Raw genomic sequence first — 21,080 nt, 5'->3', positions numbered from 1 at the left:
GCGCTGGCAAATAGCAGCGAATGAAACAATAAGAAAACAACAACGTGGACACTGAAAATATCAACAAATCAGCTGCGCAAGCGCACAGATCAAACGCCGAAAGGCCGACAGCTCAGAAAAAAATACAGAAACAACAAATGCGGCTCGACACTTTTAAAATTGCAAGAAGACGCGGAAGGGGGAGTGGTGGAGGTTTCGAAAATTAAAGCTAAAGCAAGCTGAAAATTCAAATTTATTTACACTTTGACGCATTTAAAACAAAGAGAGCGGGAGATACCAGTAAAAACAAAAAAAAAAAGCACAAGTTGAAAAAAAACATAAAATAACGAAAAAAGAGAACAGTCAAATGTAGGCAAATAAATGACACAACAACAATGGCTATAACGATGTGAAAATTAAATGAAAATGAATAAAAGGGACAGAGAGAGATGGAGAGATGGAGCCACTAAGCAGGGCAGGCAGGTCTCAAACTGATAAAGATCAGAAAATACAGAAAATACAGAAAATAGCTAAAGCCGAAAGAGAAACATTAACGGAGACTGAGAAATGTTCAAGTTTTGCACAGAATTTACGAGTTCGCTTTGAGCCCGGCCAAATTGCATTAGCCATTGCTGGCCAGCGAGGAAAGGAAAAGGGAGGGGGGGTGGAAATGAGAATTTTCCCACGTTCCAACTTCGTAAACTCAGGTGTTTGAGTTGGACAAATTATTGCCACAAACGTGGGCAATACACACGAAGCAAACAGTCAGCCAACCGACCAACCAACCAACCAACCAGCAGAAGGAGCTGCCGACTTGAAGGACTCACACACAGATCCTGTGTATGGTGGTTGCATCCACTGATAGGCATCGCACCACCAGCACCACTTGCACCCCCTAGCATCTGAAACGAATTTCAACCTGCACTTGCTGCTGCACTCTGACGGAATTTGGCTCAACAACCCTCTTAAAACGAAAGTTCTGACTATTACACTTTAAATAAAAATATTATATTTTATATTAAAGAATAAAAATGAACCATTTCTTTACTTTGAAACGAGAATTCTTGAGTTCAAATTAAATTCACAACTTTCGTAAAATTAATTCAAGTTCGCTTAAACGATCAAAGCATCATTTTTAAAAGTTTTATTATATATTATTAATTTTCCCCTGTGTACACACCCCTAGGCCATATTTCCCTTTCCGATTTGTTGCATTTCCCATATCCCAATTGCATTTCTATATAATTTTGTTATTTGTCTGCGGACAGACAAGTGCTGTTAGCAAATGTTGTTTTGTTGTTTCCCTTGTCAGTTCCCAAGGTTTTGGGTCAGTAGAGCTATGCTATAGAGAGGGTGGTTTAAAGGCAACTTTTTTCCCGTCTGGGATTTATCTTGGTTTGAAGTATTTGTTTGTTGATTTTAGCATCATAATTTCGTGTTGTGTTGAGGTTTTCAAGTGGAAAGACATATTACCGGAAGTGGCCAAGAGTGGTTACTATATTTTGTTATTGGAGGTTGGGAATGTGTTTCTTAAAAAAAATATTAAAAAAAATGAACATAAATACTATTTAAGTAAAATAATTAATTGAAACTTTACTTTGAAAAAAATTAAAAAAAAAAAACAAATTAAATATTATCTATTCATAAAAAGATAATTTTTTTTGGGTTTTTTTCTCTTCTATTTTGTTTCCCTTGAATTTTCCCATCAATCGCGCGTGATTCCCCTCAGCAATTCACGAAGAGAAAACAAATTTTCAACACAATTCAATTAGCGCACACGCGGCCGCAAAAATCAAAAACTGAAATTGTTAATGAAAATTGCAAAATGACCCCCTGTTCACCGCGCGCCAAAGTAAATAAACACGAATTGCAATGCTGAGAAGAAAAAGAAAAGCTGATGGAAAAACGCCTCAAAACGGAAATATGCAAGGAAATTGCCAAGGCGCTGACAGCCGATTAATCGCGATGGGGTCTAAGACTAAGAAATCGATTGATGGCTGAGTGGATAGAAGGATGAGGTCAAAGGTTAGGCGGATATTTTCCAGCTAATGCAACGGAAATTGCGGCAACAAAATGTCCTCAAAACTCAAAAGGCAGAAGGTATAAAATAGGTAAAGATAAAAAAAAGGGCAAAAGCAGCCACAGACGACTGAGACATAATTTCATCAGAGTTATTAATTTTAACGTTGAAATTTGCTTTAATAATATAATTAAGCGAGAGCGAGACAGGCGAAGGAGCGACAAGGCGGGCAGATAGAAAAAAACGCAGCCTCACATCCGGTCAACATTTTGTCGCTCATGTGAACTCTTTTCAAAAGGCGAACGAAATAAATAATAAAAAAAAAGAGGTAAACCAAATTACAGATGGGGTCTCTCTTGGAGTCTTGGGGTATTGGAGTCTTTGAGTCTTGGCAGATTGTCTGCAAATCCAAAACAAGTTACAGTTCATTCATTCCCCACTCATTCATTGATTCATTCGGTGGGCCATTCATTCAGTCGATCGCCAACCGGCTTTGGCCAGGCTTTTCAGTTTTCGTACATAAGCCCAACTCAAGTCCGCTCCATTCATCCAACGGATGTTGGTTCAGTTCTTTACATGGAATTACCCCTTTGCCAGCAAACTTCACACAGCAGTTCGGCGGTCTAGTAGACAAACAACAAGTTCCGAGATTTGATTTGATTTTATTTATTTGATTCGTTTGTTTGCCGTTTGCAGCGAGTTAATAATTATAAATTGGCGTTCGCTCGTTGGGCAAGCGACTCTTGGCACAGACTCCATCTACAGAGATACATTTGTATCTGTATCTTTTGTCGAATATGTGCTTGTATGCCTATTTCTCCATTTTGTCGTTCGGCTTTTTGTTTGCCTAATTCTTAATGATGCATAAAGTGCTTTGCCTCGTCGTAGCTTGGCAAATAGAGTTTTGAAAGTTGATTGCAAATTAATTGTTAGCACCCGCAAACCTCTAGTCTAAGCTCGGAAATTCTTAATATATTATTACCTTTTAATTATAGTTTTTTCTTTGTGATTTATGCTTTGATTTGCAAGCATTAGATAGGTAAAATACAGTCAAATTAGTGGTCTAATAAAAACGATAATTGATTGTTTAAAAGTTACTTTGATTTTGGCAAGTAATTATACGATTTCTTAAAAGGAAGTTTGAAAGTTTTGCACCATTTCAATATGGGTTTCTATAATACCATACTAAAATCAATCTCTGTTTAATTTTAGAAAAAGCTAAGCTAAAACAAATTTAAAACCTTTTTTTAACATATTCTATTATTTATGGAGGGACCTGTACACAGATATAATCATTCACACTTGGTTAAAAGTCAACCCCAGTTTTCCAGCTCAAGGTAGTACACCACCCCACACAACACAGATGCATATATCATTCTATATGGCATGGCCTGCATTTGCATCTGAAATCAAATGCAATTCGTCTCTTTCATTTTCAGTTTTCGTTCGTTGCCTTTTCGGGCCTCCAAATCGACCCTTTCTCACTCACTCCCCCTACTATTAGCGGCATTCGCATTATACAAATTTAATGTTTAATTTTTTTTTTCCCTCCACACGTGTGTTGTTGTTGCTGCTGTTGCTGTTCTTTTGAGCGTTCTTTGTTTTAGATGAACTCGACCGTAACGTTTTTCTATGGCGTAAATTTACATCTACGTACGTAACGAAATAAAATGAAAACACATCAGACAAAAACAAAAAAAAAAAAAAACAAAAAGCCCAGAAAAAAGCAGGACAGAACAGAAACGTAAAAATTAAAGTTCGAGGAGACGCCGCCGTCGACAGGCGGCAACAATAGTGTGGTTGTTGATGTGCCGGCAGTAACATCAGCAACAGTTCCAATCCGCAAGCCACTCTGCCCCCGGAATCCCATTTGAATTTCAGGGAACAAAGAGTGGAGGGGGGGAAAAGGGGTTAAGTGCAGGCCGTATTAGAACCAATGTCGGTTGGCTGCGCGTCGGATTCAGCTGAATATGGTAATAAATTAAACGAAATCCGCGCAAGATAGATAAATGTATGCATACGCAGGCTGCACCACCCGATGATGTGGCGGTGGTGCTGTTATGCAAGCCACTCAGCGGACCAACCGCAGAATGCAGGCAACTCACACAGAAGTGGAAACAAAGCCAAGGAATGCAGATTCTAGGGAATTCGGTTTTGAAATAAAAGAATCGACTTGAAAAGCACTTGAGTAGTATTAAAATAATATGCATTACCTAAAAAAAACCCAAGAAAAAAAGGCTTTAAGAATTTACTTTAAAATAAGATAAAAACGTTCGAATGTTTTGCGGGAAAAATTAATTTAAATGTAAAATACATTTTAATATTTATTTCCAAAAGGTAAAATTTGGAATCGAAGTTAAAAATCTAAATTTTAGTCCCGAATTTTTCAAGTCTAGTAATACATTTTTATATTCTTCCAAAAAATACTAGTTTTAAAAGTGTGTTGGTCGTCATTTAAAAATCTAGTAATACTTTTAAGGTTCTTCAAACAAAAATTAACTTTAAAATTTATGAATGCAGGTAAATTCTTGGCCTAACCCATTTTTCTAGTTTATAAACAAAAAAAAAGAGGCCCCACATGATTGTGGATTTTTAACCGTGCTTAATGCACAGCACAAAACTGGGGAAAAACGCAAGTGAAAAACAGCAGAAAACTGAAAACTTTGACTCGACTTTTCACAGCTCTCTGCGCTCTGGCACCCAACCATCCCCGAAAGCGGTTCCTAGATCACCACCAGTATTACCAGCCGCATAAGTCCGTAATAAAGCCAAGCTCCAGTAGCAGTTGCTCTGAGCAGCGAAGCGCGCAGGCGCGTAGTCCGAAAACTCCCAACGGCGTCGACTATGTTAATTAGTGACAATGTGATTTCTGGCCCTGAAGGCGCTGCTTCGCCCCCGCCCCTGGCCACGCCCACTCCCCCGCCGACAACGGGTCGAATGATTAATTTGCTGGCACTGAAAGCAGACTACAGGCTGAAGTAGGTTGCCTTAAATTCCGCTAAATGCCATAATAATATGCTTCTTCTTTTCTGGTTCTTCTTCTCTTGTGCATTTGCAAAACAATGGCGTTGAAATTAAAAATGAAATTCCACTTTATGACCTTAACAAATTTGCAATCAACATAATTCCTCATGCTATGACTCTTTAGACTTTATGTTGCGTATCGAAAAAGATTTTTTTACCACAAAAAAAAAAAAAAAACAGAAAACATCATCTATAACTTTACTTCTAATTTTTTCTGTTCTGCTCTGTTGCCAAAGCAATTTGTGGGAGGTGAAAACTATCTTGCGTTAATGGCTGAATTTAGCGTAATTAATACGGTGAGGCCGTAAATGAAGTAGAAGTAGAAGTAGAAGCAGCAACCCGAGGTGATCATATTTCCCATTCGGCCTCACATTGTATGGTAATTGCCTTGGAAACGGTTGCGTTCTTCTTGGTGGGTTCTTAATTTCATATGAGCAGGATTCTCGATAATTTGGTTGGCTTTTAATTTATTTTTCGCTCATGTTTAATTATGTGTTTTCTGAATTCCAGGGAACTGGATTTGATTTTTATGCCAAAAATTACTGGCTAAAGAAAAGATTACTACACTTTTAGATACATATATTAATTATACATAAAAACATATTTGTACCTAAAACCTGAAGATACCTGAAAACGTATGTATCATAACAAGTTCAGCTTAATAGAGCAAGTTATTAAAAGTTTAACAAAATTCAGTATAAATATGCAATCATAAACACTGCCAAACGAAAGTGAAAATGACAAGCACACTTTTCTACCTTTCACGGTGACTGTCTGCCACATGTCTGTCTTGGCGAGAACTGAAAGATTGTCATTCTATTGTCATTTTCAAAACCAACAAACTGTAACTAAACCTGACAGAGGGCAAGTGAGATGGAGAATTTACGAACTGTCACATGCGAGAACCCCGAAGACATGTGACTGGAGTTTCTCAAATAAGAGGGGGGTGGGGGGATGGTGGTTTACGAATGGAGGTGCTTTGTTCAGTCAGATGGATCTACAAGTCAAATGTGCATTAAATGTGTCATTCTGTGAAGCAACCAACGACTGGTGGAGATCGCGGGATCCAAAGAGGTTGAAACAGAAACAGTTCTATGGTCGGTTGATCGGTCGGTTGCCTGGGCTGAGGTTATATGGAGCTTTATTGCGATGATGATGACGATGACGATGATGATGATGATGAATCAACAGCCGGCAAGAGGCAACAATGGCAACTCTTCAAGCTTGGACAAACATTTCACGCATCAGGCATTTTATTATGTAGAAATAAAAAAAAACACATACAGAAAACAACAGAGGAATAAAGGCAATACGAACACTAAAACTTCATGAATGGCAAATCATAGAATAGGAACAGCCATATAGCCCGGTGATTTTCGCAAAACTAAATTTAGTGAAACAATGGACGAGTGAGGGAGACTGGAAATGGATTTTCACCGCAGAGCTCCCAGAGCTAAATAAACTTGATTTCTCTCCACTTCGACTTGGGTTTCATTAAGGGTTTTAGACACAGCCTAATGACATCATACGCGGGTAAAGCAAAAAACAAATCAAATTTGAACAGAAATGGATATGTACGAGTATATATGTTTTCAGAGAAGGAGCGCAGAACAATGAATGAAGGAGAAGCAGAAGAAAAACAACCAAAAAAGGCAGCGGCAATTTTGCGTGCAAATATCTAAGATACACTAGCCTAGATACGCTCTCAACCAAAACATTGAAAGACCCTGGTCATGATGAGGTCTATAGTCCGTCGAACAATCCGCCAGCTCACATATGTATCTGTGGGCTATTGTATCTCCGATGTGTGCAAAAATTTTCAACCCGCTGACTAAGCGTTAGATACTGTAAATTTATCGAATCCGAATGAGAATACTGTGGCGTGGGGGATTTTTAAAAAATACTTTCCATATGAATGGATGAAAATTAAGAGGGTGCTCAAATACCGAATGCCACCCGACTTATGCATAGATTCCAGCTGTGTTAAAGTGCAACACCGTAAATCATTCAACTACTAAGCCAACGACTACCCCCTCCTGAATCTTCAAGTGATGATGAAACTTTGAAACATTTTCAGCTTTTTTGCGCTTCGCTGATTTCGCTTGTAGGTGTTGCACCAGTGGGAGGGTCAAATTAAAAGAAGAATACACAGTATAAATGAGAAAAGACTCAGTTCGTTGGCCATAGCAAAAGTGAAGCGTGTTCATGACACTGTTTTTATTATTTGGAGATTTGGAAACTCGTTTGCCAAAGGCATGAACTCGATTCTTAATGTGTATAATTAATCATAATTTGTTTTTAGTTTTAATGAGTGACTTTTAAGGCCTAGACGTGAAGGTTTTCTTATTTATTTTCATTTATTAACTAGGCACACCTGGATGCCGTAAACGCAAGGCACTCATCTGCATAATTACCTTTGGAAAGGGAGAGCCTAGGAGTTAAGTGCCAGGAGCCGGGCTAAAAGTGTCAACGAGTCACGCACTTAGGACCCCAGAGCCAACAGTCTTCCCGGAATCTCTATAGTAATCCTCTCCAGCTGGGGTCAATCAATTTTTCACACAGCCCTTAGAGAGAAAAGGCGAGATCCACACTCGTATGCAAATGATCGGGGAGGGTAAACATCAATAATATGCAAATGCAGCAAATTAATGACTGACAAAAAGACAATCGAAACGAATTAAGAAAACCAGCCTACAAACCACTGGCCACAACACACACAGAAACGATCCAAACCTATCCGATCCGATCCGAGTCGCATAATTTCCGTAGATGCGGGCCGGGCAGGGACAATGACTATCCAACATCGGTGGATGGGGCCCCCAGACGAGGGTGGCTTATCCGCAAGATTGAAATAATAACAATGCTGACAACAGGGGCTACTTCCACAACAACAGCTCAAATGATTGAATCAAATTGATGCCGAGAACCTAGCCACTGAAACGATCATCATGGACTTACATATGTCCAACCACAGAGTGACTTTGATGGGGATTTAATTTAAGTTAAGGTATAGGATCGATTTAAGAAGCTTTGCAGCAGGAATTGGAGGAGTTTTCACAGTACATTATGTTAAAAGCTGATGACACTACATTCTTGGCCTAATTGCAGAAATTTAATTTAAAATTAAGTAAAATAAAAAAGAAAACAAATGCAAGAGTATAAAAAAGGGACCGAAAATATTCATCCCTCTCCCTACTTTTTGGTTAAGTCAACAAATTGATTGTTTCATTAGCCGCGCACACGTCGGCGACTGGAATATGTAAATGCTTAAACATTTATGATCATAATGTGTCAAAGACCATAAATTCAATTAATTTATTATAATGGCAGGAGTGGGCCTGGTTTGCTTGGACTTGGAGCAGCGACGCCATCTCCATGACCATCGCCAAGTGCAGACGGGTCCATGCTGGGGGTCAGTTGATTAATAATACAAAATTTGTAGCGCACACTATATCATCTTGACACTGCAACTCTGGAGAGACAAAAGGGGCACAATGCAGCCTGATGATGGTGATGATGTTGCTGCTGTGTTCCAATTTGTACGGCGACGCATTAAATAAATGTATCTCAATCTCAAGCTGTGCCCTGGCGTCGACTCCCTCCGCATCCCCCTCGCCCTCCTGTGCCCCTAATATGTAAACAATTTAAATAGATATTTAGATATGCTGCCTACGCTGGCGCCAAGCTCACACCGACAGGCAGCTCGCTATTTGTTTTAAAATTTAATTTCCGTTTCAATTTCACATAAATAAATTAAAATCACAAAAATATAACTCAGATAAAGTCAAAACAAGCTCCATGGGCTGCATTCCCCAAGACAGATATCGCTTTGGGACCGGGGAAATATATAGTATCTGTGCAAATGAATTGTTTGAATTGGCTCTCCATTTGAATTTAGTTATGGATCTGGTCGTGATTTAGAGTCTTGTGCCGGATGCACTAAACACATGCCAAACAACTGTTCATCATTTGGCCAAATCGATGCGGAGGATGGTGCAATAAATAAAAGTGATCGCTTAATGAGCTCCAATATCCATCTCACATCGATCGGTGTAATTTCAATATCGGGTAATTTTTCGGTCGATTACGTTCAGGAATGCTGAATGATTTTGGCCATACATTCGGTCTTTAAACGAGCAACAAGTGAATAAAGTATTTCACTGATAGTTTCCGATTTAGTTTACCTACACACGTTTGTTTTTCACTAGACTGTATTTCTTATCAGTTGTTAAGACTTTTTTTTTGCAAAGTCTAACCTTTATCATATCTTTATGGAGTATACATCTGTAAAGTTTATTGTTTCCTAGTGCTAGAAATTTTAAAAGAACTAAAAACTAATGACTAGCTTGTGATAGGTTACATTGAGAAGACTGTGGAATTTTAATTTCTCCATGTGTAATCAAATGTTTTAAATAGACAATACTTCAAATTACTTGATAAGGAAGAAAAAAAGTAATACCTGAGTGAAATCGTGAATGCCTGATTAGAAAAGGAAGTAATGTGAATTGATTGATAAGGAAGTTACTCTACCACTCAAAAAGGCGGAATCGGAAAGGTAATAATAAGCTGCAAATAAAATAAACTACAAGATAATCTTTAACAAACTGTAAGCAATAACATTTATTTTCCATGTCCTAAGCCTTTTCCAATCAGAAACCCACTTTTGATTCAATTTAATAGATATTAAAGTATGCAAAAATACCTTTCGGATTGGTTTACTTACCGTTGTGGGAGTGGGGCGTTCCTGGGTGGAAGTTTTTATTATCACTGTTCCCCGCCGACGTCACATAATCCATGGAAAGGCGGCTGTTTATGCTGCTGTTGTTGCTGTTGGCGGGTGGCTCGGTGGGGTAATTGGCAACCTGGTGGTCCGATCCACAGACCGAGGCAGTGGTGGCCGACTCAAAGGAATTGCCGTGCACAATATCCTCATTTGGTTTCTCGCAATCTTGTTTGGTTGGAGAAAAGGTAGACAACAAATCAAATTAGTTGCATAAAAATACTAATAGGGTTTACCCAAACTAAGAGCTTGGCCAACTCAATAAATCGTAGATATGAAAAATTCAAAATTTGTTTATTTTTCGTCATGTCTTCCATATTTTCTATACCTACTGTACACTAAAAACTTCTTAGGTGCATATCTAAATGTTGCTTTTAAGCTTATATAAATAATGTTTAATATTTACACAGTAATAATAAAATAAAAATAAAATAGTTTTATTGAAGTTTTTTTTTTAATTATTTTATCTACTTTTATTTCTTTTGACAAGCAAACATTAGTTTTTGTTCTAGGAGTATGAAGTAAGTAATAAGTAGTAATTTCCATCAATCTTTGAAAATTGACGAGTGTCAATTTTTTTTAACATGTAGACACTTTTGAAATCAAATTTCAGCGTGGACAGGAAGCCTCAGAAGGACAAAAAAAGTGGAATATAAAGAGTTTGAGGGTGCTCAACAGGTCAGAGAACCGGTTGACACTGCCACCCACTCCAATCAACCCGATAGACCCACCCCAACCATCGTGGACTCCTGACTTTGTTAGCCAGGCTTCCGTTCTGGGTTTCCCTTGGTTTGCTCTGGTGTTCTTTGGGGCAGGTAAATTTTGTTACTGGCGCCAGTCAACTTAGTGTTTATGGCTTACTCTTTACCGCCGGCTTACTGGCATTCGGCTCACGTACTCACCTTTCTGCAGGATGTCCAGATGCTCCCACAGAATGTCGCCGGTAAAGGGCGGCGTGATGGCCAGGAACTTTTCCTTGCCCAGATCGACCATGGCACGGCCCTTCATCTTGTAGAAGGGGTCCAGGTTCATCGAGACCAGCGAGAACTCATTCTTGGCCCAGTTGAGCCAGTAGATGACATGCTCCTCCGTCCATTCACGGGGATCTGCATGGGAAGAAACACAAAAAAAGTTTGGGGGAGTGTAAATAGAAATATAAATATAAATAGAGATGGAAATTAATCGTTTTCTAATGCCTCTAGCTCAGTGGCGACTTAATTAAGCGTGGGAGCGCACTTTGTTATTGCTGTGGGAATCTATTAATATTCATTGGCACTCTGGCCGGAACTCCAATTGATAGTTCACGGTTAGTTTAGGACTCTTTTTTTATTGGCTGCACGATACTGACGAATTAAGATAAGGTTATTAATATGAAAACAGTTCAAAAGTCAGCAATGCGGTTCCCAGAAATCTTAGTTGAGCTCCAAATTCCAACGAAATCTGGATTTGAATTTTGGGACATCCTTGTAAATACCTTATTTTTTGGCAACTTGTTTAATGCAAGAACTCTTAAGTTGAATCACACGATTGCAATAGCTTTAAAATTAAATTAACCGTAACCGCGAATTCCTTAGCACCACATTCCCTATCAAAGAATGTCCAATCCATAAAATGTATCCCTGAAATTTGTAGTTTTTGCTTGTGTAGTATATTCTTACCTTTGGTTATGTTGCAGTTTTGGACCTCCTTTTCCCAGGAGGCGAAGGAGGCCTTTAGGACCTCGTTGACCTTGCGATTGGTGCCCGGCGTGAGGGGTGGCAAGGCGGTGGGAACATCTGTAAAACAAACAAAACCATATATGACGTTATTTGCGTTTTTTTTTTTGGGTTTTAATTGCTCATAGCTAAAAATTCTATAGTACGGATTGAGGGCCATTGGCGAACCTTTAAGCTTGCTGTGATTGGTGGACAGCTGTTGCAGCTTTTGCGCCTTCAGGTGGAATTTGCCCGAGAAGCACTGATAGTTGTTCGGCAAGAAGGTTTGGTGGTGATGGATATAGTTGGAGGATCGCAGTGGCGGCAGCATGCGACTGTCGTTCCAATCGATCCACTCATTGGTCATAGTCAGGCCAATTATGGACTTGCCAACGAATTTGTTTACGCACTGGGTGTCAGGGGTTAAAAAGGTCGCGGGAGACGGTTCAATTGATCTTAATTGATTGGTGCGGCACAATCTTGACCCGTAATGTCAGTGAAAGTCGCGACCCTTTCACAGCGCGGTCTAATATCCGTCAGATACAAATGTATCTTGGGCGTGTGCAATTGTCGCGCCTTAATTGTGGTAATTAAACGTTAATTGCATATATCACAGCACCATTAAGCCATTAACAGATTGTCAGCATACGCAAACAGGTTTTTAGAAACACAGACACTCGCTTCTTCAGATTTATTCAAATTTGTTCATATTTCTTGTTCTTTTTTTAATCAAAACACACGAAACGGAAAAATATATTTTGTATTTCGCTCGTCGTTCGTTCTGTGTATCTATCGGATTGCTGGATTTGTGAAGCCAAACTGAAACGAAACGATCGTATCCGTAGCTATAGCTGCATGTCCTAAGCAGCGAAACGAGCGGGAAAGAGAGAGAGCGATCGGGCAGAGAGTTATATTCCCAGAGAGAGCGCAACAAGTGGGACTGGAACTCGTAAATCTTTGATACTCTAGCGGAACGAACTGGAATTCATTCATAAAACGATTGCTCTCTCGCTTTGTATCGGCTTGTGTGTGTGCTGTGTGTGTTTGGAACGGAAACGGCCATCATCACAGCAACAACAACAGCAGCAGATAGCGAAACAACAACACGCTGCCAGGTTGTTTGTTTAACCGAGAGAAGAAGGCAAAAGGCAACGAAAAAACAAAAAACAAAGCACACAGGCACACGAAAAAATTAAAGCAAAAAATAAAGAAAGAGAACAAACACAAATAGAAGCGACCAGTACATTTTTTTTAACGTTAGCAACAGGTGACCAAATGCGCCGATTATACAGGGTGTAAAAGGTTCAAAAAATAGAAAACTGCTCATTTTTCCTACTAAAATATCGTATTAAATCCATGACGTTATTTAATCGCTTTTACAACTCATATTCCGGTAATTTCAAATAAAAACTCATTTAGTAAAGATCAATAATGATATTTGAGTCATTAAAAATGTACGATCTATAGAGCTTTGAGTTATAGAAACCGAAGCTATAGTACGATTTTAAACATTAGTTTTTGCCAGTGCCGTTCATATCTTTTTTTTTATCATAGTTTTATAATATTTTCTTTTTTTCAGATTGTGAAGCACATATGGCAAATCTACTCAAGTTTCTTCCCTCACTTAACTCAAGAAAAAAATTCCGAGGCACACAAGCAATTTATGAATGAATTTCTTGTCTTGCCTCACACGCGCATTCGCCTGAAAAGAAACTCCAGACAAAAAAATAAAGGAAAAGAAGAAGACACCGATATTGTAGTAAGGGAACGCTTCGCATTTTGAAGATACAATACCTCAGGCGGTAGCAGCAACAGCAGCAGCAGCAACAACAATGATCGGGACGTCGACGTCGACAGAGGCCGCTTCCGCTGCTTCCGTTCGATGTATCGAACACCCAATGCCAGCGATAAGGTGGGAATGAAAGGCCGAGAACAAGAAACGCACAGGTGGGAGGGAGAAAACGGAACCCAGGGCAGAGGAGAGGATAAGATAAAGCTATTATTATGATGACTCTACGCGACCAGGTAAATTTATGAATGAATACGAAACATTGACTCCGCAGCTCTACGTCTATGAGTGAATTGAAATTACGTGCGACGGAGGGAGACGCAGGGAGATCATTTGGTCATTATCACAAAACCGCATAATTGGCGACAAATGCAGGGGAAACCCTTTGGCTTTGGCTTTATCTTCGTCACTACTTGTACCTGCCCGACACCGGAAAAAATAGCCCAAGGCATTTAATCTACTTGGGATATTTTTAAAACAATAATTAATTTTCTATCGATTTTCTTTTGCTATGAATGTTTTTGACGGTATGTAAATAATTTAATTATCTAGATTTTAATTTCTGTTTCATATATTCAATAGTTTGAAAAATGACACAGATACGTTTTTATGTCTTGAATTGTATATTATTAGACTTGACTTATTAGAGTTCACCAAATTACAATTTGTACTGCACATTTTATCCTTATTCTTTCAGTGCACTTGCTGGTCCCAAGGTGGGCTGCGTGTTAAAGAAATTACTTCTCATAGCCATGACTATGGGCCCTGTACATATTTGGCATTGCATACATATGTATTATAACAATTATTATGACTTGTAGTCGTAGAAGAAGTAGACGCGAGGCACTTCAAAGCCCAGCACTTACAACTCAAAATTACAAAACGTCTGAGCGTGTTCGAAATTCATTATGCGAATAGACCCAAGTCGGGGGTATCCGTCCAACTCGGAGCACCTTTGTGGACCTGGGCCACACACATGGCCAGGAATCATTCTGTGGAGCCACTCCAGCCGATGCGCTGCGGTTGGTAATCTTACGAGGTGTTCATTGTTCGCTCCTAGTTGCCTCGTTTTTTGCAGCTCGGCTTGGAAATGGGTCAATCACGCCGACCACCGGCCTGTCTGTCTACTGACTTCTCATAGCACGAGATGAATCCATTCACGTCACGCTGGCTTATCTCGTAGCGGCTCTGCTGGGAGGCCAGCGAATTACTACACTTATGATTAATTTCATTTAATTGTTTTAATATTTATATATTTCCACATACTGGCATTTGATTTAAATGATAATTAGGTATCTCTTTAATACAAGTTTTATTTAGTTTGGTTTTTAATTTGATTTTAATTTCTCTTATTATTATCCTTTCGAATTTTTAATTTCGTAGCTTGTTAGACTCAGCTTACCTCAGCTAAATATTATCGTTTGCAAAGAATGTTGTTCACTAATCCAAGAACAACATACGATGGGGGAAGCCAGGATTTAACAAAGGTCATTTAAGTTATAACCGTTTTCATAATTACTCACAATTTGATTCCATGTTTCCAAGTTCTGATTCTCAACAAAATCCAGAGTTATGCCGGTTTGATAGCTATATAGCTCATATATCTGGACCAGTTACTGAGGCTGGACTACGATAGAAAAGTCACGTAGACCCCCGGAAAGGAATTGAGAACATTAGAAGTAACGATCCCTGTGGTGTTCGAGTCCCAAGCTTGCAATCTATGCACATATGTGTAGATGCTTTTCGTAATAAAACGGCCCACGCTACCCTATTTCTGTTATAATCGAGCTATACGTCAATGGGTTGTGCTGGTTAATGGGATACTGTGGGTTTTGGGGGCGAACTTGTGCTAATCTAAGAGAGTGAGTAATTGGCGCAATTAGCACACGGTTCTTAGACGCGAGCTGGAAAATTCTTATCGCAATTCTTAGAAACAGGGACTCGCAAACTGTACTCACAAATGTTTATTGGTGCAGGTTATTTTTAAGTAAAATTACGTCTTATCAGGAGGAGACCTGCCTCCCGATAGAGCAGGCATCGAATGCTAGATAACAAGTTCATTCATCGTTCTACTTCAAAACAGCTACTTGGCAAAGTTAACGCAAAATTTGATAAGTGTAGGTTATTTTAAAAAACATTACTTCTTATCAGGAAGGGACGTAGGAGATAAGTTAGGCATCAAAAGTTAGAAAATAAATTCATTTATAAAAAAACTTGAGTTCATAAACAGTGACTTAAAAACACTTTCAAAAATGAATTAGATCAGGTCAATTTAAAACAAATTAGAGGAGGGACCTCTGCCTCCCGATAAGTGAGCATCTAATGAATGAAAATAAGTTCATTCAAATAAGTCTAGAGTGATGGCCCTGTTTCTTCGCGTAACCTTGAACAGAGACTTGGAAACAGTACTTGCAAAACTTAATTATTGCGGTTTTTTCTAAACAAATTTCGCCTTATCAATGGGACGGCTAGGGTGAGCATCTATTGAATGAAAATAAGTCAACATATTTCTGCCCGTGATCTTAAACAAAGCCTTGGAAAAAATACTTCTTGATTTAGTAGTGCAGGTACTATTTATAAAAAATTACCTCTTATCAGGAGGACCCCTGCCTCCCGATAAGCCGAGCATCGAATGAATGAAAATAAGTTCATTCAAAAAGGTCTAGAGTGATGGTCGTATTTCTTCGCGTAACCTTGAATAGAGACTTGGCAACAGTACTTGCAAAAGTTAATTATTGCGGTTTTGACTAAACAAAACAAGCCTTATCAAGTATTAACCTTTGCCTCCCGATAAGGACGAGGATTCATCAAGAGTCTAGAGTGATCACCGAATTTTGAAAAAATCGTACTCATTTATTTATTAGTGCATTTTTTTCATAAGTTTGCCACCCGATTAGGTGAGCATCGATGTTTGTGAAATAGGTGCTTTGCCACCTATTCGCCGTGAACTGTGAAATGCCATTTCCGTTTCCTGTTGTGCTCAGGTCGTTATCAAGTGATAACCAGAGAAATTGCAATTTGAATGGAGTGTCTGATTGTCGAATCGAATCAAAGGCAATTGAAGCGCACTTTAGCGCTCCAACCTTCCCTCAGTTTACCTAAAAGCGCAACAAGCTGCACGCAATTTTCTTCTGAGGGAAATTGCACCGAAGAAAATCGTGTTGAACTTCGGATTATTAGTTGGTAGGCTTACACTTTTATTTTATGTTCTTTGCCCTTGGAATAAAAAAAAACACTTCGTTTTTAAAAATTAAATTTAATGCAGATTAAGGATTCTTATTTCTTGAGGAATAATTAAGAAATTGGCGATTAAAATATTTTAACACCTATTCGAAAATCTTTAGCATAGGAAAAACATTTTAATAATTAATTTGCTATTCAAATAAAACATAATATTTTTGAGGCAGTGTTTCCTCGAGTGTAGTAAAAGCCAAAAGGCAAACATTGAAACTCTGCCAGCAACTGACAACAGGCAACCACAAAGGCAGCGAACAACATTATTAAGTATTTGCCATTGACTTCCGGTCGTTAGATATTTCATTACCAACTTCGACTTCAGCTTCGACTTTGAATCCCTGGAGTTGGGGGCCTAGGCCAAGCTCTTCTGTTAAATTGTATAATATTCATTCGCCTGGGCGGTCTCAATGATGGGATGGAGACCAGAAAATATACAAGATGCAATCGAGACCAGTTGGGAAGGCAGATGCCAATGATGGCGGGGTAATTATGGCAAAATATATAGTGCAATCAATAGCTGTACCTATAATGAAAGCATCTGTATATGTAGGTTTTTCCAAGCTCTTTCAAAGACTTCACTGTCTGTACCCAATACCATCTCTTAAAGGTCCTTTGACATGCATTGAGCTATAAATGATTCACGCCTTGGGCCAAACAAGGCAACTAATTTGATTGAAGCTCCAGCTCAAGTTAAACTACAACGCTGGCCAGACATCTGTGTATATACAAATATATATCGTAATATATGTTGACTTGATAAACGCTGCTCATTTAGTGCTTGAATCGTAAATTAAGTCAATAAAAGGGGCGTTATAAGAGGAATTAAATAAATACAAATTCAAACAGAGGCAAAATGTGACAAGTTCTTGGAAAATGTTGGCAGCATAAAAAAGCATAGCCGCAAAATGCAGTCAGTTGTAGTAAACTAGGAAATACCCTGGAGAGCAAAAAATCTATATATATTTTTTAGTACGTACATTATTACAAAAATACTTGTTTAAATATTTATTATTATTTTTTCATTTTTTTAACAATTAAAATTTTTTATTTTTTTTTTTTAAATTTTTAGATTTTAAAGAGTATTTAAAAAATCTTATATACTTGATATTCATATCAAGACATTTCCTCGAAATCCATATATGCACTTTAACTTTCCTTAATATCGGAAAAAACGAGAAAAAAGAACTTAAAATTCTGGATAAAAAATGGAAAGAGAATGGAAGACGGACAGACCAACTGAAAATTATATTGAAAGCAAATAAATCAAATAATGTGCAGCCAAATTACGACAAAATACACATTCGAGTATAAATAAATACGTATGCATGACAGGAGGCGATCCGGGAGTTGGGGTCTGAAAAAAGGGGGAGTGAGTGTGTGTTTGGAGCGTGTGTGTGCGGGGAGTTTTCGATATAAAAATAATTGCAGGAATTGTGTGTTGTCGACAACGTTAAAAAAAAGAAGCTTTAAAAAAAAAACTGCCAGACGATCGGCTTCTTCTTGTTGCACATTTGCAGCTGAAACAGCAAAAGTAGAAAGAGAGGGGGCGAAGCAAGTGTAAAAGAGAAGTGCGCTGGCTAACAAGAAGAAGAGGGAGCTGCGACCCTGGTAAAAGAAAAAAAAAAGAATCGAGGAGTTGTCGTACGAAACTTACTACACCGGAAATATAAAATTACACACTCAACACTTAAATGGCATGTGTGATAGTATGTGTGTGTGTGTTTGTGAAAGTGAGTTGCATGCTGCAGCTGAGATTCTTCGAGATTCGTGGCGATGCAATGCGTTGCACGTCTTCTACAGGGTGCAAAACGATCGAACCCAATTTGAACGATTCCCCATCCCATTTTCAAAGGGGCAGGGAAACGCAAATTAATTGCCCAATTTCAAAGGTAGGTAGTAGCCCCATTCGACAATCAATGGACATGAAAAGTGTTGCACCTCAGGTGTGTTCCATAATTATGGGAATATTTATTTAGCCAACTGCACGAGAGGATGATGCACGGTCTGAATGTGGGTAAAGCGGATTATATTTATGGTGTTTGAGAGGGGTTTGGATTAAGGGTGCAATTTTTGGGGAAGTTAATCCAAAAGAAAGTTAAACATTTAAGTGGGATAAGTGTCAGGAAATATTTTTTTAAAAGGATCTTAATTTGTTGTTTGATTCTTAGATTGCATCCTGCCCTTGAAAGCGAATAACAGTGAACTGATTGAAGAACAACAATAAGTACCATATTATTTTGAAAATGAATGCCATAAAAACATATTGTAATCTAATCAATTGATCTACAAAATATTATTATCTCAATTTAGCTTAAACTTACTTTTAAAGCCAACATTCATTTAAAATGTACAATATAATCTTTGTTAATTACTTAACGACATTCACAACCATTTCGGACTTCTTTTGTGTGCCTCATCCTTGCTGAAAGCGAAATTCGCAGAAATAAAAATTCCCACGCACTTGAACTTGAATTGTTCGCTGTGTTATTTTGACAGATTCCAATACAACTCCATATGCAAACATATATATTAATGTTCTGTGCTTTAATGGCATGTTAAAAAGACTCAAATTACACATATAACGAAACACACTCAAGGATAATATATAGAGGACTACTGAAAGATTAACACACAATAAGTCTGCGTCCTGCAGCTTTTACCTGCTAATGATCCTGATCCTCGAAATAGCTTCATACCCTCTCTGCTGGGGTCATGTCCGACTTGTTGGGTCCTTTGGCGGCTTTTGACCCCCTCCACTCCCCCAATCTTCAGGCCATCAAGGACTTCACTCGCTTGGCGTCTGAGGCGTGGGAAAAATCATTCCAAAACTCGCTCCTCCCTGGGGTTTCTTGTGGCTCCTTCTGTTCGGTTTCTCTTTTCCCCATTTATTTATTTTTTTTTTTTTTGGCAAAAATATTTCTCAAGCCGCGCCGAGATCTTGTCTCCCCCTTCAATAATTTCAACGCTGATTTTTCGAAGGGGTCTTGGATCTTGGTTTCCAAACTGGACTGAGTCACTGCGACAGGTAGTGAAATCCAATGGCTGATAACAAAGGCAGCCCGCTGTCTAGCAGCCCTCAAAGTCCTCAGACAGCTTGACCCACCGATAGATATGTATATTTGTATACAATATACTTAGTAACGATAGATACGCCATGCTTGCTCGCAAACATTCCTGACTCACTGCAGATTAAGCCGTCGATTCTAGGAAACCTTTGGCTTGTTTCCCTTAATTTTTTTTTTCTGTCGCCAAGTGCTGCCTTTAATTTGGTTCTTTCAATTTTAATTTCATTCAATTAGCCCATGGAAATCTCACACACAAAACCAATTCACCATGCTTCTTTTCGAGATCTCTTGTTTAATTGTTCTCTAAATTGATGGTGGGCGGACACGGACGGACACTTTGTCTAATTGCATTTATTCATAATGATAAATCAGCTTTCATAGTTCACAACAATTCAAGTAAATTGAGTAAGCTTTATGTGTGTTGGGGAGATTTTGATCGAGAAGTTCAGTATGTGTAAGTACAGAACTTGGGAACTTTATAGACTGTCTAGATAAGCAGTGCGATCTTGTGTTTTATTCAAGATGCATTTTCTTTTTTGTACTTACTGTGTTGTTCTATCTTACTATTATTTCGGCAAATAAACGTGTTTTTGACTAGATTTCTATGTCATTAACTGGGTTGTGCAGATATACTATTACGAGTAACTTGATTTCCCCAAAAACATGCTGATAAAAATATGTGTTACCCATTATTCGAAGAATTTTCAGCATTGCATTTCCAAGAACATGAAAATTACCAGCAGAAAATATACATTTCCGACATAACTTTATCGCCGTAATTATTTGACTCAAAAGTGAGAAACGTTTGGCAGCTATGGCGATTGTTGTTGTTTTTTCCATCCACACTAGCAGCAAGTAAAAATGTTTATTTAGCAAACGATCAACAGGAGAATACAAATTTATATGGACAGGCCAAAGTCAATCGGTGGAAATCCCCAATAACAATTGCGAGCCATAAAATTGATGATCAAACGAAAACTCTCACATTCAGCAGTGCGAGCGAGAGAGCACTAGTGGCGAGAAAAAGAGAGGCAAGACAATGCCAAACGGAACTGAGATCAATCGTATGTCCCAGATACCCAAATTGGTTGGCCGCTTTGTTCACCGCCCCAATATTCTGGCTAAAAGCAAATAAATTCATTTTTAATATGGTCCTAGGAAACCAAATTCAACACAAAAACAAAAAAAGTTGATGTTTTTCAAATTTTTATGGGTATTTTGTTTCAACAAAAAAAACAACGCGTAGACATTAAAGAACACAAACAGAAGATTCAGCTATTCAAAGCTGAGAAAAGTTGAAACAGACAGCGCGGCATTTTCAATTTTCCATTTCCAATTTTCCAATTTCAACTACTGCAATCGCAACTTCATCGGAACTTGTCAATGTTTACAAACAAACAAACATAGTACCAATATATGTACTATAACTAAAACCAATTTATATGTACGCAGTTCTTAATTTTTTTTTGGCACAATAAATTCTTGTTGCAAA

General features: G+C 38.4%; 1 protein-coding gene across 2 annotated transcripts in view; it reads right to left on the bottom strand.

Annotated features, from left to right (window-relative positions):
- LOC108148675 (ETS-like protein pointed) overlaps window positions 1–21,080 on the bottom strand; it is a 59,633-nt gene that overhangs the window by 13,162 nt on the left and 25,391 nt on the right. Inside the window, exons 1-4 of one of the 2 annotated variants that reach the window (XM_017275810.2) lie at window positions 11,687–12,305; window positions 11,462–11,578; window positions 10,706–10,909; window positions 9,747–9,971 (exon numbers count right to left, since the gene is read on the bottom strand). In XM_017275810.2, coding sequence (XP_017131299.1) covers window positions 9,747–9,971; window positions 10,706–10,909; window positions 11,462–11,578; window positions 11,687–11,864 — 724 coding nt within the window. In that variant the 5' untranslated portion in view covers window positions 11,865–12,305. Of the gene's footprint in view, window positions 1–9,746; window positions 9,972–10,705; window positions 10,910–11,461; window positions 11,579–11,686; window positions 12,306–21,080 lie in introns of those variants that run through there. The other variant, XM_017275809.2, reaches the window with a different exon arrangement.

This window comes from Drosophila elegans, unplaced genomic scaffold (genome assembly GCF_018152505.1).
Source record: "Drosophila elegans isolate 14027-0461.03 unplaced genomic scaffold, ASM1815250v1 contig_476, whole genome shotgun sequence".
Classification (NCBI taxonomy): Eukaryota; Metazoa; Arthropoda; class Insecta; order Diptera; family Drosophilidae; genus Drosophila; species Drosophila elegans.
This window is presented reverse-complemented; position numbering and strand designations above follow the sequence as displayed.